This window comes from Apteryx rowi, unplaced genomic scaffold, assembly GCF_003343035.1.
Source record: "Apteryx rowi isolate R43461 unplaced genomic scaffold, aptRow1 scaffold_12, whole genome shotgun sequence".
In the NCBI taxonomy this organism is placed as follows: Eukaryota; Metazoa; Chordata; class Aves; order Apterygiformes; family Apterygidae; genus Apteryx; species Apteryx rowi.
Genome location: NW_020447419.1, coordinates 6,322,127 through 6,336,555, shown reverse-complemented (window position 1 = coordinate 6,336,555; position 14,429 = coordinate 6,322,127). Strand labels below are relative to the sequence as shown.

General features: G+C 38.1%; 1 protein-coding gene across 1 annotated transcript in view; it reads left to right on the top strand.

The window, feature by feature from the left end:
• Positions 1–235: 235 nt before the first annotated feature.
• Positions 236–14,429, top strand: part of CARF (calcium responsive transcription factor) — a 32,262-nt gene continuing 18,068 nt past the window's right edge. Inside the window, exons 1-6 of the mRNA XM_026087026.1 lie at positions 236–291; positions 5,223–5,344; positions 6,953–7,174; positions 8,298–8,418; positions 11,213–11,342; positions 12,869–12,953. Of these exons, the coding sequence (XP_025942811.1) occupies positions 285–291; positions 5,223–5,344; positions 6,953–7,174; positions 8,298–8,418; positions 11,213–11,342; positions 12,869–12,953 (687 nt within the window). The 5' untranslated portion in view covers positions 236–284. The remainder of the gene's footprint in view (positions 292–5,222; positions 5,345–6,952; positions 7,175–8,297; positions 8,419–11,212; positions 11,343–12,868; positions 12,954–14,429) is intronic.

Below are 14,429 nucleotides of genomic sequence, written 5' to 3'. Positions count from 1 at the left end.
CGTCCCCGTCCCCCCGCGCGGCTGGGGCTGCGGCCGGGGCGGTTGCGCGCGCGAGCCGTTGCGCGGGGACTGGGTAACAGTCGCGCGCGCGAGCCGTTGCTCGCGGGCGGCTCGCGCCCCGCCCCCCACCTCCGCCCGACTGTCCCGCTGAAGGGAAGAAGGCAGGCGGCCGCGGCCGCCCCAGAGAGCGAGTGGAGGTCGGCGGTGAGGTGTCCCCCTGCCCGCCTCATCGAGGGGCAGGGCATGAAGTTCCCCCTCGGTTTGGCCCAGTGAGGGAGCAGAGCATGAGGGGTAGGGGCTGAGGTTCTCCCCCGTTTACCCCAGTGGAGGGTAGGGAGTAAATTCCCTCTCCGTTTGCCCCGGGCTGGGAGGCTCTCTGGAAGTGGAGCCCGCTGCTTCCCCAAGGGCTGGGGGTGTGAGGATGCTTCCCGGCTCTCCATCAGTCCTTGCGCTGCTGGACCCGTGGGCTTGGTGGCCCCTCTCACCTGAGGGAGAGCCGGTCCTGCCGTATGCCCAGCCCTGGCCAGGAACAGCCGGTGTAAGGCAGTGTCTGGTACCGGCTTTCCCCCCTTGACCACAGTGGTGAGAGGTTTTCCTTGTGGAACTACCACACTGCCAGAGTCTGGAGCTCAGGAGGGCTAAGGGGGATGATTGTTGCTGCTGATAGCATCTTTATACGGTTTGGCTTSTGTTTGCATATAAAGTCACACATAAACAGTAAACTTCCTTTTAAAAATAATAAGCCCAAACACACAGTGAATTTTAAAAGAAGCTATAAGTGAATTTTTTGTTTTGGAGAAGGATGCTTGTGTGAGCACTTGGTGTGTTTGACTTTTTTTTTTCCCCCCCTCCTCCCCTTTCCTGCCTTTTTGACAGTTACTTGTGGCTTCTCTGGGAATAGCTGAGTTTTCACTGTGTGATGATTCAAGTTGGGGTGACTTGCTGGAGCAGACAAGTTTTGTGTCTTTATGTTTTTATGAGACTCCAAGATCAATCATGTTTTCTATGTCTTTCGTCAAGTGTATTTAAAAGATCTGTGTTTTTTGTCAGCATTAATAATGTTGTAATTGATACGAGTGTGTTTTCTTATTACTTGTGTTAGATACACAAAAGTAACTTATTTACTTGAGAAGCATTTTAAGTAGTAGCTCCCAGATTTTTTTGTAATGCCTCATCAGTTATTACTGTGGTTTGTACGTTGGTTGTGAGACCTTCTGTGTATACTTAACAGTACCACTTGTTCTTCCATGATGGAGATGAGCTACATCTCAAACCTGGTACAAGTTAATATAAAGCTACAATTGTAACTCATTCACTTGAGGGGATCACCGTGCCCTATTTTTCTTCCCATTATATTTTACTATAATTCATGCCCTTTATAATGCTTGTCAGAGAAACGTCATCAGAGACCACTTTTTCAGAGAGGGTGTTTACTTGTGTTAAGCTTTGTAGTTATCTTAGATCTTTTTATAACAACTTTGAATTATTTTATGGGAAACCTGGAGCAGATTGCTGGTGAGGCTTTTGACTGTGTGCTTTTCCTGTCATGAATTATAAATAAAACCAAAATGAGAATGGGGCATATCCCTATCAGAAGTACTAGAAACATGAACTTGCACACTCARGCTTTGATTTTTAAATAACATGGATATTTATTGAAGAGTTAGACTTGAACAATGTAAGAGAATTCCTTCTTTTTTTTTTTTATTTGTTTTTCCCCAGACAAAGTATTCCTAGGCAGAATGTACTCATTATCACAATGAACTCATCTATTTTTTACGGTTTAGCTTTCTTCTTGTGACTAAAATCTTGCACTTTTGACTCAGTACTAAAATAATTAGCTCTGGGATTCTGAAAAGCAGTGCTTCCATTTGGGATCTGGCCACATGTTGCCTTCACATAGAGGCCTCCAAACTGAGGGAAGGCAGAAGCAAGAGTTAATATGAGACCTTAAAATGATGTTAGTCTAGAATGTATGTATTTTTAGGGACCAGTGCTTGTAATTTCTAGGTATAGGTGTGATCATGAAATAAGAAATGAGAGGGAAGAAAATACAGAAATCTAGTACTCCACCTTAGGTGGTGGTGGTGGGGGGGTATAACTAGCCAATAATAGTTTTTTAAAATAATGATATTTTTACTTTTCTGTTACTGTCTTAAAAATGTTTATATATAAAGATCAGTGTACGGGCTTCTGGATTACAGATGATATTGATAGTTCTTTTATATGAAAGATTCACCTCTGTGCATTGAAATCCTATTCCTCTTGAGAATATTTGATGTTATGCAAGCTATGCTTGTGGATGACAGTCCACATTAGTGAGAGCATAGCATATGCAATGGGTGTCACTAGTTTTGATGGGTGTATTGTCATGGGAGCTCTTGAAGGCTAAATGGGTTGAGGTCTTCCTGCCTTTTGTTTTTTGCTAAATGATCTTAAACTCTCAGAATATTTGTCTTTGGACTTGAACTGCTGATGGTAATGCTGTAGGCTAGACTGCAGTACATAACATATGCTTTCTTGAAAATCCTGTCTGTAAGACTGCGCTTAAAACACTAGTGATGGTCAATGCTTTTTCCTGTGCTAGTGGTTCCCCTGGCTGCTTACTCTCTCTGTAGAGTGGAACCAAGGATAGCAACAGCCATAGATATGAGTGATCCTTTTATTCTGAACAAAGTGCTTCCCAAATGGGAAGCAGGGAGAAGGAACCAGTCTTACAGTGTTAGAATAAGCTAACTATTGGGTTGGAAACAGCCTTGTAGTGGTGGAATTCATGGAGAGCAGAACATAGGCTAGAGTGGTTTGGGTGGAGCTGTCCTAAGTCTAAACTTGAGGCATAGAGTTGCTTCTGTCTGATGTATGCACAGAGGAACAGAGCTTTTGACCCAGTTTTACACTAACACTGAGCTGTGACACTTCTTCAACCTGTTATTAAATGTATGATGCAGTRGTGTTACATTTGAAATTTTTGTGGTGTGTGCTTATGACAGGAAGAGGTACTTGTATATTATTTACTCATCCATGACCAGCTATGCCCGTGTATACATATACACAGGATTTAACTGTTATTTTGGGAATTTGCTGGCATTATTTATATGACTAAGAAATTTATTAAATATGTTTATACTTCTAAGTATCAGTAAAAATATATTATTTTAGAACAAGAGCTATTTTCTTTTTTTGTTTGGAGTTGCACAGAACTTAGGATAATGCAACCTGTGTGGTTAAACTATGAAGTTTATTACTGCCCAGGCTGATGTGCCTGCCAATAGTCTACTAGATTAAAACAGTGGTTAGAYAAACTCACAGAAGAAAAATGTACCAAGGGCTTTTTAAACAGAAAGATACTACTTCAGGCTCAAGAAATTCCTGGGCTGTTTATAACTGGAAGCTGGGTAAATATCATTATATATTTGCCCTACTGTTATCATTTTTCCCTGCAGATTATTATTAGCCAGTGTTGGATACTGGATATCTGTCTTCATGGACCATTGGTCCATCCCAGTGCAGCTATCCTTGTGGTCCATGGTAGGTTTCTAATGCACTCAGACTAGGTTTTTAATGCACTCAGACTATATGCCATYAATATCTGTGGAAGGAACATCTTCAGTCTATCTAAAAGAGCTAAATGTATCGCTTCGGCAAAACTGATGTATCTTCTTACTTCACATCTTTTAACTGGGGAAAAATGATTAATAGTAAAATCTAGTTTTCTATGCTTTTTCACTTGCTGTAAACATCTTTACATCCTTCAAATGTTTAAACTGAAATTTCTCATCATTTTTGTCAAATCCAAAGCTACCAAATATTCAGTAAACATGAGGTAACTTCATTTGGAACTGGGTTTGGAGTGTTATCATTTGAAAATTGAGTGGAAAACTAAATCTGCTTTAGATTAAAGCATTTAGCATATTGAGCATATGAGCAGCTTAACTTTGGAATGTTGTTCGTATCAGCAGGATGCTTTATTAAGCTTCAAAAGACAAAGAGATGTGGATTTACTTTGCCTGTGGTCCACTATGTCTTTGCAAAACAAATTTGTGCTTCGTGGGTTGTACAGTTCTTTTCAAATGATTCACTAGCCTTGTATGTTCTCCTTACTAAAGTAGTAAATGGTTGAAATGTCACAACCAAGAAGGTCTATCTCAAGGAATGTACCATGTGGTGTAGTGAAGAAGATAAAGCTGGTAGGAGTCATGCACTAACATAATGCTGCCTGTCTTTAAAATAAATCCTGAATGAAAAAATACTGAATGCTTCCCCCACACACACTCCAGAATTGCACAAATTAAGATTTCTTCTATTTGGTTTGGCATTGTGTACTCTAGAATATATATGCGCTCTAGTAATGTAGAGGACAAGTTAAATTAATTGACATTTTGTCTCATTGTTTACACATGTTTGGGTTTGATTTGGTTGCTGCTTTAAAGGGTTTACTGTCTAGGTGAAACCTTATCCTGTGGATGTGGCAGTTCTCTGCCTAATATTCTCTGCTTGCTTGGAGGTTTAGAATGGGCAGCTGAGCTTTTTGAAATACTTTTCTTTGGGATGTGAGGTAAATGTCCAAATTCCTGGAAGTTCTAGCTTTTTGTTCTTTGTCACATGGTTCATGCCAAGTTTTGTTTTGAATATATGGCATTTTTCCTGCCTAAAATTTATTGCTGCAAACTAACAATAGTAATTCTTTTTCATTTAGACATTGTTTCATACTGCTTTAAAACAACTGTACTTTACTTCAAGATGGCTGCATGGCAGAGAGGGATAACACAAGTCCTGTGTGTTTACTGTAGAAGTAGATGAGTAATATTTTTATAAAGCAGAGCTGGCTTTAAATATCAAGTATTCTCTAGATGTGTGCAGTTGTTAGATGAGTGCTCGTCGACATGTTTAGATGAAGAGCATGAGGGCATGTATGTATGTTTTGTATCTGTGTGCACAAAGACAACAAGTCAAAGTCTGTGATTTCTTGGAAAAGCAGATTTTTCTTGTATGAGGAGCTAAAMTGTGCTCCTGGAGCAATCCTTTGAAATTTTTCTGCAGTGAGAAATATATAAAATAATGAGGAGGCAAGGATTTTATCTTGAGAGCTCTGCCATTAGCTTGCAATGGGTTTGGAACTTGTAAGGCTAAATTAGTAAGACCAAAAAAGTACAGCAACATCTTGGTTGAGTCTAAAGCACATTTACATGGGAGGCTGAAATAAAGTTTTGTCACTCTTCCAGGTCCTCTTGTAATGGAAGAAAATGGAGTTGATCATGATGTCACTATGGAAAGATGCAATGACTTGTTGGTAATCAACTGTAGTAGTACAGGGGAGTCAAAAAGAGATGATCGGATTTTTAAGGTGAGATCTGAATGTCTTGTCATTGTGGATGCCTTCTTTCCATCCTCTGATGAATTTACAGTATGATGTTTTGTCAATATGTGTATTTTTCTCTTGATACGAATACAGCGTGTCCTTTTACAAAGTACAGCAGTTCCTTACCTTGGCTTCTTGCGTCATTTTTGAACTGATGAATATCTAGATGTTGTGTGTAACTAGACAGCCTTCTAATAATGATATTTAGTAGATTCTTTTGTAGTGCTGAAGAAATACGTGTTTGTATTGTGTTAAGAAAATCCTTTATTAAAAGAGTGCTTGATGATATGCCTGGGAATAAAAGAGGTTCAGAACACTTGAAAATCAGGTCAAATTGCTTTGTGATTGTATGTGGGAAAATAGGAAGCCAAGGATAAAGGACACCTGTCTAGGTACCAAGGGAGGGGAGTGTTTAGTATTTTTTATCTAATGTTGCCAGGTATCTTAGTCAGAAATATTTCCATGTATAAATGTTCTTCTGCTAACTACTGCTAACATAAAATATCATTCAGGTAGTGTTTGTTTTAGTAGTGTGCTCATGGCCTCTGTATTACACAATGTCTTTAAAGCAACCAGTGCCAGGCATTCATTGCTGCTGTTCTTGTGTAGTTTATAACAGTCAGATATAAATCCTCCCTGCTGAAACTTCAGAAATTCTGAGGATGTTATCTGGGCCAATTCTGATGTTAATACAGAATTTAGAAATGCTTTCTTCACTTTTTGGGTAGGTTGTTTGCAAATTTTTTGTTGCAGTAACATCAGAGACAGTTATATGTTTGCTGCAAGAGATGTAACAAATTGCATTCCTCCTTGCACTGGCCAAGTGACAGCCTGATATGATATCCTGCACAAGGGCTACCTATTTTTCATTATTTTAAAATGTTTACTATTTTGCAATGTCTGAGTTTGAAAAGGACAGATGTTTGCGTTTAAGCATGTAAACTAAATAAAAATGGAAAGTGCTGTAACAATCCAGTTCCACAAGCTTGATGAGAATGAGCTCTGAGTACATATTTTTAAGAGATATTAATAAAATCTGATTCTTGGTCTTGCAATATATAAATTCTTGTATTTGAATTTGTTGTTTTGTGCTGCTTGTGTTTCTTCTGCAGTAAAGAGTTAGGAATGCATTTGTTACCTTACAGAGATTTTTGTCTTCATACCTAAACGCATGTATGTGAAAGCTGGGTAGAAGAATATGTAGGATTTCTTTCATTGTGAAATTGAGTTGTTGGATGTTTTAGGGTTTTGTTTTTGGTTTTGGTATCTTCTTTTAACCTTAAGTTCCTGGGTGGGTGGACTCAAGTTTTTTCAAAGTGGTGAGCAATTTTGGGGAACAGATCGTAGACACAAGGGGTTTTCTTTCCTCTTAGTAGAGACTGTCTAGTCAGGAAGCAGAAATGTATTCATATTTTCAACATGGAAATGGAAAACAAAAACAGAACTGCTAGTCTTAGCTAGTAGCTTCTTGATCAGAAGGAAAAGAACTCCCTCTGTGAATAAAATGTAGCATGCCAGTTTTTAAACTTAAATTTTTTTTTAAGCAGAAACTACAACTAAGGATTAAATTCTACTGTTTTTCCTCTGTGAAAGCATCTAACCTGCATGGATTCCAGGGAAAGGTCGTTTGGACAGAGTGACTCTCCTGCAGCCTTGCCAATCACAGTACGCGTCTCGGGCAGTTCTCCGTCCTCAGCTGTGCCTGTGCAGCTGTCCCAGCTGCAGCCTCTCTCGGCAGAGGAGTTCCACCTGGTAAACCCAGATGGCCAACCTCTCTATGAGCTGCAGTCACTGGGAGGGCCGAGTACGCAGATGGTGAGCATGTCTAAAACAGAGCAGGTGTTATATTCACAAAGGTGGAAGCTCTTTGAAGGAACTTTTTATATGGTGCTAGTTTGTTGTAACAACTGTTTCAGGCTTTGTCTGTAGCAACAAGATGAAACTTTTCAGTGGTTCAGGTCATGCTCTGGTTGTTCTTCCCCAAGTAGCCAAATCCTGACTCTAGCTGTTACTAATTTTATTAAATAACAACATTATGTCTTTTGTCATTATCAAGCCAGGATGTGATTGTGCAATGAGATCTCATACTTTTGCCACTGCTGCTTTCTTTATATTCACTATATTGTTTTATAAGTCTCTATCTGTTTTTTGGAATTGTGACATTAGCAGTAAGTTTRCCCATTAAGGCCCTCCTTTTTTCCAAATTAATTTGCTTAAAACATTGCTTTGTAGTTCTTAGCACTTACTTTATAAAAAGGTAACTCTTTTACCCGGAGAGTTTGTTTGGCATGTGTTGTACTGTTTTTGAAGACAGCTCACCTATCTGAAGCATAAAAAATTAGAAACAAGATTACATTTCATGTTATCCTAGGTTTATAACATTGTTGTGAACAAGTCTTTGATATTTACGGAAGTGTTCACAATGAAGAGTGATTTGTTATGTTTCCAAGAATGCTAGGCAATTTATTTTTTGTTTTTTAAAGTTCTGAAGCTTCTCTTCTTTCTGCTTTTGCATTAAAGGATGCCCATTAATGTCAGTTTCTTAGAAATAAAGATCAACATTTTTATATATTGTGATTAATTCTGCTCATCCATGAATGTGATTACAGTGAATCCAATGGTGAATGGTTTTCAGGTTTTTTGATAGCTTTAATAATGATGTTCCAAGTTTCAAATAAGTGTATAATTCATAGTAGAATCCTGTTAGTTTTTCTCCTCTCTAATGAGTTAGAAGACTATTTTAAAAGGTGGGAAGTAGTTTTAAAAAATTGACAATAAATATACTGTTTACTTGTACAGTATTATGTGAAAACAAATTAACCCAGAGGTCCTAGTTTCAACTAGAATACTTCTTGTTCTGATACCAAATCCAATCATGCTGTGTGGTAATCTCCATACGTTATAGTGCCATTCATCTTTTTGTGTGATTGCCTTACAGATGATTGTTGCCAGCCATTCAGAAAATGGACAGGTGCTGCATGTCATTCCGTCTGCCCAGCCAGGAATGGCCCAAGTGATTATTCCTCAAGGACAGCTTCTGGATGTAACCAGCACGCAGGGTGAGTTTAACCTGTGGGAACAGAGGGTGTCCTGTGACTAAACGTCCTGCATGATCTCTCTTTAAGAACCTGTTGTATGTATGCTTAGAGAATTCTTAGTTAATTTTTTAATTTCTTAGTTAATTCTTTCCTTAGTTTTCCTTAGTTTCCTTAAGATAATTACAAAAATACGTACTTACTGAATTTGCCTTTCAAGTGTGAATCTGCTGTCCCACGTAACATGTTTTGTGTTGGACAAAAAGCCTTATGAAATAAGGGTTATTGTGCTTGCTTTAGACATGTGATGGGTAAACTGGAATATCAAGCACAAAGCTGCTTCTTGTCTTATTTATTGTCAATAAGGATATTTATGCTGTATCAAAAAACTGTATTTTCAGCTTCATGTTATTTATTTCACTTTAAGTGAAGTAGTTAATTCAAGTAATGCCGCAGAAGAGTTGATGGTTATTTTGGTCTTTTCTGGAGACCGCTGGTGGTGATAATTTTTTTGTGAAGCCAGAAATGAATTATCTAGGGAGAAAATCAGTTCCCAATGAAGAAAATAAGCTGTACGTTTTATTTCATTGCCAATCTTTTGCCCTCAGTGTGTTAAGTGTCGCATTTTAAGCATGTGATGAGATGCACAGCTGCAAACACAAAATTTAAGTTTTTCTCTAGAAAAGGAACATAGTGAAATCTGAAAGATGACTATTCATTTGCAGGCTTAGCTGGATGGCTGAAGGCTGTGTACTAGTTTACATTCACAGAATAAGATTGAGAACTGACTAAGCTGTGACATCTTGTCAAACTCTCCAAATTTTTTTGAACTGATTTTGCCTCTTCTGGATAAAATTCTCAAAACTTGAGCGAGTTCTCAAAATCTGAGTTCTAGTTCAGCGTTCCTGCAGCTTGAGTGCTCTTAGATAAGACTAGAATCCTGATGCTGAGTGGACAGAAAAAGGAGTTGGGATTCAAATCATGATCCAACTTTTTTTCACTTAAGGTTGGACTATGGTTCGTGACCTTCTGTTGAAAGGCCTGCTCCTGCCCTAACCTGGCATCCTTCCCTCCCTTTCCACCTGTTACTGTAGGGGTGAGACCACCCTTCGGTTACGCTGTAATCTTAGGTGACTTTAGGCTGACTGTGAAACTTTCACTTACTGAAGAATTGCTGCTACTTTTTGTAGGCAGTGAGTTGCAATGCTTGCATATAGTATTTTTGCCTTCCCATTTTTTTTATCCTACCTGAGGCTCCGTGTTTGCAGATAGCTCAGTTTCACAGTATTTGAATTCATGTTCTGCAACAGTGCTGCAGATTTTAATTTTTTTCTAAAAACTTACTGTGTAAAAGGCTTTTTAGTTATTTGATCTCCTTTATTTTTAAAAGACCATTAGGAAGGTTTGTCAGTGGTTTACTACAGAGACTGAAGGGGAAGGAGAAAGGGCTGTTAGTCCTTGAGTTTCACATGCCTTCAGCTGGTGGTAATGCATAAAATGGCATGGGGTTCAGACCAGAGCTTAGTCTTCTAAGGGCATGTCCATGTAGAAGGAACAAGCACTCCTGGTTTTGAGCCTGAGTGTGTTACTCTGAGGTGCACACTTGTGAATCTTCTGGCACAAACTTTCTAGTAGAGTGATTTCCGTGCTGAGTCAATAGCTTTTCTCTCTTTTCCCCGACCCCTCTCTTTCCAGGTGGGGAAGAAGCTTTCATAATTTAAGGGGAAAAATCCAGCATCTAAAGAGAATTTCCTTTTGTTTGTGCAGAGACCAAAATATGAAATGCTTGCTTTCACAATTTTTCACCATGTTTTTGTTTAACTGGATATGCCAGCTTCAATATAACAGTATTTGTTAGCTTATGGATTGCTCCCTATTATCAAAAAAAGGCTAAAACATTTGTCCTAACCAATACATTTTCATGTAAATAAGTTCCAAAAAAAAACCCCCACCCCATATGCTGAATGCTCTGATGTTGAAAACCAGCTCAGGCACTGATTCTTTCTGTACTGTTGGATCTGTATCTTTGCTGCTTCAATTTTTTTTAGTTGTGTAGCAGGAGTAATGCTAGTGACTTGTTTTGCCTCAGTTGACAGGATTAATCTGTTACCTGCTTTGATGAAAAGAGCCATTTATGTGCTAGTATGCAAATGTATTGATTAGGATCAGTCACTTACCATATGTTACAGGTGTTCCTGTGCTCTTAGACTGTAGATAAACTGACTCTATTGACAGAACTGGGTAAGGGAGCAATTCTATGTGCTGGTACACAGCAGATCTGAAGGATGACAACCTCTAATGAGGGGCTATGATTAGCAAAAGTCTTTACTCAGTTCAGGTAGGCTTTAACAGCATGTCAGATTCGGAGACTAGGGGCCTATTTTTAGTTGTTTAGGTGCTCTTTTCTAAGTACAAAACAGTATCATAATCCACTTCTTTCTTATTTGAAAGCAAACAGTGTGTGATTTGCAGCTGTCCAAAACAGTCTTGCAATGTAGTATGGGTTTTTGGAAATATAAAGCAGATTATTCCACAAGTTCTGATTATTTGCTTCATCATGGAGGGATGCATTAACAGTAGCAAGATATCAAAGTCCCAGAGTATAAACAACCTTATCAAGTTTATGTTCATATTTGTGCCTAGGCTTTTTCAGTATTGATTCACAACTGTTGAACTTCTTTGTAGTTTGTCATATAGAAATCCTCTTATTTCACATGCAAAAACTCTTACTTTTCCGACACACGCAGTTTAATCGTAGCTTGTCATTTCCCCATATTTATTCAGTTATTAACCAGGAGGATATTTTGTTTTTGCAAAGATGTTTCAGAAGAGAAGTGCAGTGATGGGAACTTGCGGATGGTAGCGGTGGCTGCTATAGGAGACAGTACAAGCAGTTACGTTCCACATCCACATGCATCTCTCTCTGTATCGAAAAGAAACACCACCAGGTAGGTCAGGAGTTAAAAGGATTAACAAGCACTTTGACCTGCTGGTAGTACTGCCAGTTTTTCCTGCAGTTGTTTTTGCAACAGTTACTATAAAATTACCACAGAATATTTCGGTGGAGGTTATGGTCCCTTAGAATTAGTGAACGATGTATAGCGTACTGTGTTTGCTGGGAGCATTTATCTGTGACAGAGCAATGGAAAGAGCAGTTAAAGTGCCTGATTTCCAGAGAAAGTTGGATATATTCTGACCAGAACAACAGGTGGGCATTTAAAGTAACACAGTGAAAATTACTGAAATTACTCCAGACAGATGCTGGTATTGCCAAGAGCTGAAGATGTTTCAGTGAAGGAGCTGCAGGGAAAGCGGAAGCTTGAGGGAGTAGAGTTTCTTGTATCAGTATATTAAAATCTATAGACACCGCCCCCCCCCCAACCCCCACAAAGGGGCAGAGGGTGAGTGGATCTTAGGTAGTGTGTAGAAATTAGTTTGCTAGGTAGAGACTAATAGTTGGYCTTAATAGGGAGAACCTTATCTTTGTTCTTCAGAGAACTTGAAATTCCTTTGATAAAATCTGAGAAAGCTGCTGCTAACTGTGTTTCTGTGGAACAATAGACAAGCAGATTGATCAGCGAACTTTCTAAAGTTAAAATAGTTTAGTCATGCTTTTCTTCTCTTTGATATCCACCTGATTCTGTCACAGTGCTAAGTGATGCCTAGTATTTTAATCCTGAATACTCGGGGATTCTTTTCACTTAAAAAAAAAAAAAAAAAAAGTTTTATGGTTTGACTTCTCATTAATTTATGCTCTTTTGAAATCAGGAAGTAGAAGAAATTAGAATAATCTTAGAGATATAGCACAAATTACATGTATTCAAGAAATAGTTAAAATAAAAAACAGTTTTTGAATGGATGTTGTGAATGTAATTTGGATATGTTAGGAAAAAACATTCTGAGAATGAGACGTATTTGAATGGACAGGAGGTGATGTACATGGGTTTGGGAAAGATCGTTTCAGAACTGTTAGGAGCAAGCATTGTCTCTGCCCCAGAGTTTAAGGAATGGAGAAACTAGGTAGGTAGTTCAAATAGTTGTTGGAACTGTTTTTCAGTAATTTAAAATATACTAAAATGTGCAACATTTAACACACATTTGATATTGGTTTTAACCTCAGCATTCTACCATCTATCCAAATAAGCAAACTATCAAGAGAATCAGTCAGTCARTTTTTACCAGCGTTTCAGCTATTGTTTTTAGGATGTAATACTGAGAATACTTAATACTTAGAGGTCCTGCTGAACATAGAAGACAGTGGTGTTTAACATATTGATATTTACAGTGAATTATTTTGGCAATAAAGTAGAATATGAGAAAAATCAAACCCAGGTTTTCAAGGCAAGTTGATACAATGTCTGTAGTTTGGTCATATGCTGTGGGGGTATACATAATGTACTGATTTGATATGTTAGACTAAACTATTGCTCTCCTGGCTGTCTGTATAGATTTTTATTATATTATATTTTTTCAGGCTAGTGGAAGATCCCTTTCCTATCCCTGTCCAGCCGTTGCCCCCAAATATACCTTCATGGGCACGCCGTCTCAGGAACTGTGAGGTGGGCTGCAAACAATTCTGACTTGATAGTTTATTTCATCTAGATCATGACACACTCAAAGGAATAATTTTTACAGTTGTAGAATATGCATGTTTTCAAGCATCCTGGTTCTATGAAAAAGCACTGGTACTAGCACATTTTAAAATGTAAAATGCTGTAGGATCCATTGTAATGCTAGAATTAGTGACCACCAACAGCCCCTGAAGCAAGAATTGTGCTTCTGAAATCTCTTGATTCTGTACAGCACTGGAAAAAGTTACTGATTCTCAGAAGCCTGCTGGCTTCTACTGAGCAAACTGCTTTTTTGTTGCACTAGTGATCCATTAAAGAATAAAATTCCTTTTATATGGCCTAAGTCTGCAATGGTTCACATTACTTTGTGTTGTCCTGTAGAAATTGAGAAGCACTTGTCAGGGTCTATTCTAGGACTTATTAGAACACCTTAATGTCAATGTTTTAGTAAAACATTTATATTTTAGATACTCTCACAGAATTGTGCCAGCATGGTTACCTGTGCTTTTTTTTTTTTTCTTGAGGGTAACTAACACTTGCTTTAGGATTTTTGCACACCTAATTTTGGTGAGAGATACTTTATATTTAAAAAGGTTGCTACCCTTTTACTGATTACCTACTGAAAAACTATAAAATGATCGTCATTTGCTTCAAATTGTACAGGTAATTCACCACCCTAAATAGAAAACTTGCATATTTGGTGCCTCTCTTCAACCCTATCGTGTCTTTTGACCTAAACAGAGCTTCCTTTTTATTTGTATATTGTTAGATGTCTGCAGAAATGTCCTGATGACTGATGTCAACAGCTAAAATGCATCATAAATCATTTAAGGGAAGGAGGGGGCGGACTGGAAAGTTCTTGAGAGGTCATCTACTCCATACTCCTGCAACCACACTCTTCCTGATAGATGTTTATTTGACTTGCTGTTAGTACCTTTGCGAAGGAAAATTCTTTATCTCTGTAGCTGGTTCACCTCTTTAGATTACCATTAGAAGGTTTTTCCTATCAGCTTGGCTACTGATAACTAGAAATTTCAGTTGCAGGGCTTGGAGAATGAATTTCCTTCTGTATCCACTTTTGAATAATTTTAAAATTAACGAAATATTTGAATCTATCCCTGCCTTATTATATGCCTTTCATTTTATACAAATGGTATTGTGCACTGTTATAGCTGTTTAAACATTAAGAGGTCAGAAAATTACTAACATTAGTTTTTCTGTGCTAGAGATACTGTTTTAATTGCTAGTTAGGTATTTAAGATGTGCAGTATGTGTAATTTGGGTATGGATGCCTTAGCTTTCTCCACATATTCAAGCCTGGAAATAGAATTCTTGTTCCTAATACATACAAGCTAGATGATTAAATAAAGGATGAATAAATTAATCACTTATTTTATATGGCTGATTAGCTGTTAAAGTTCAGTAAAATGTATAGGGTTATACCCCTGAGTATACGGTTATAAC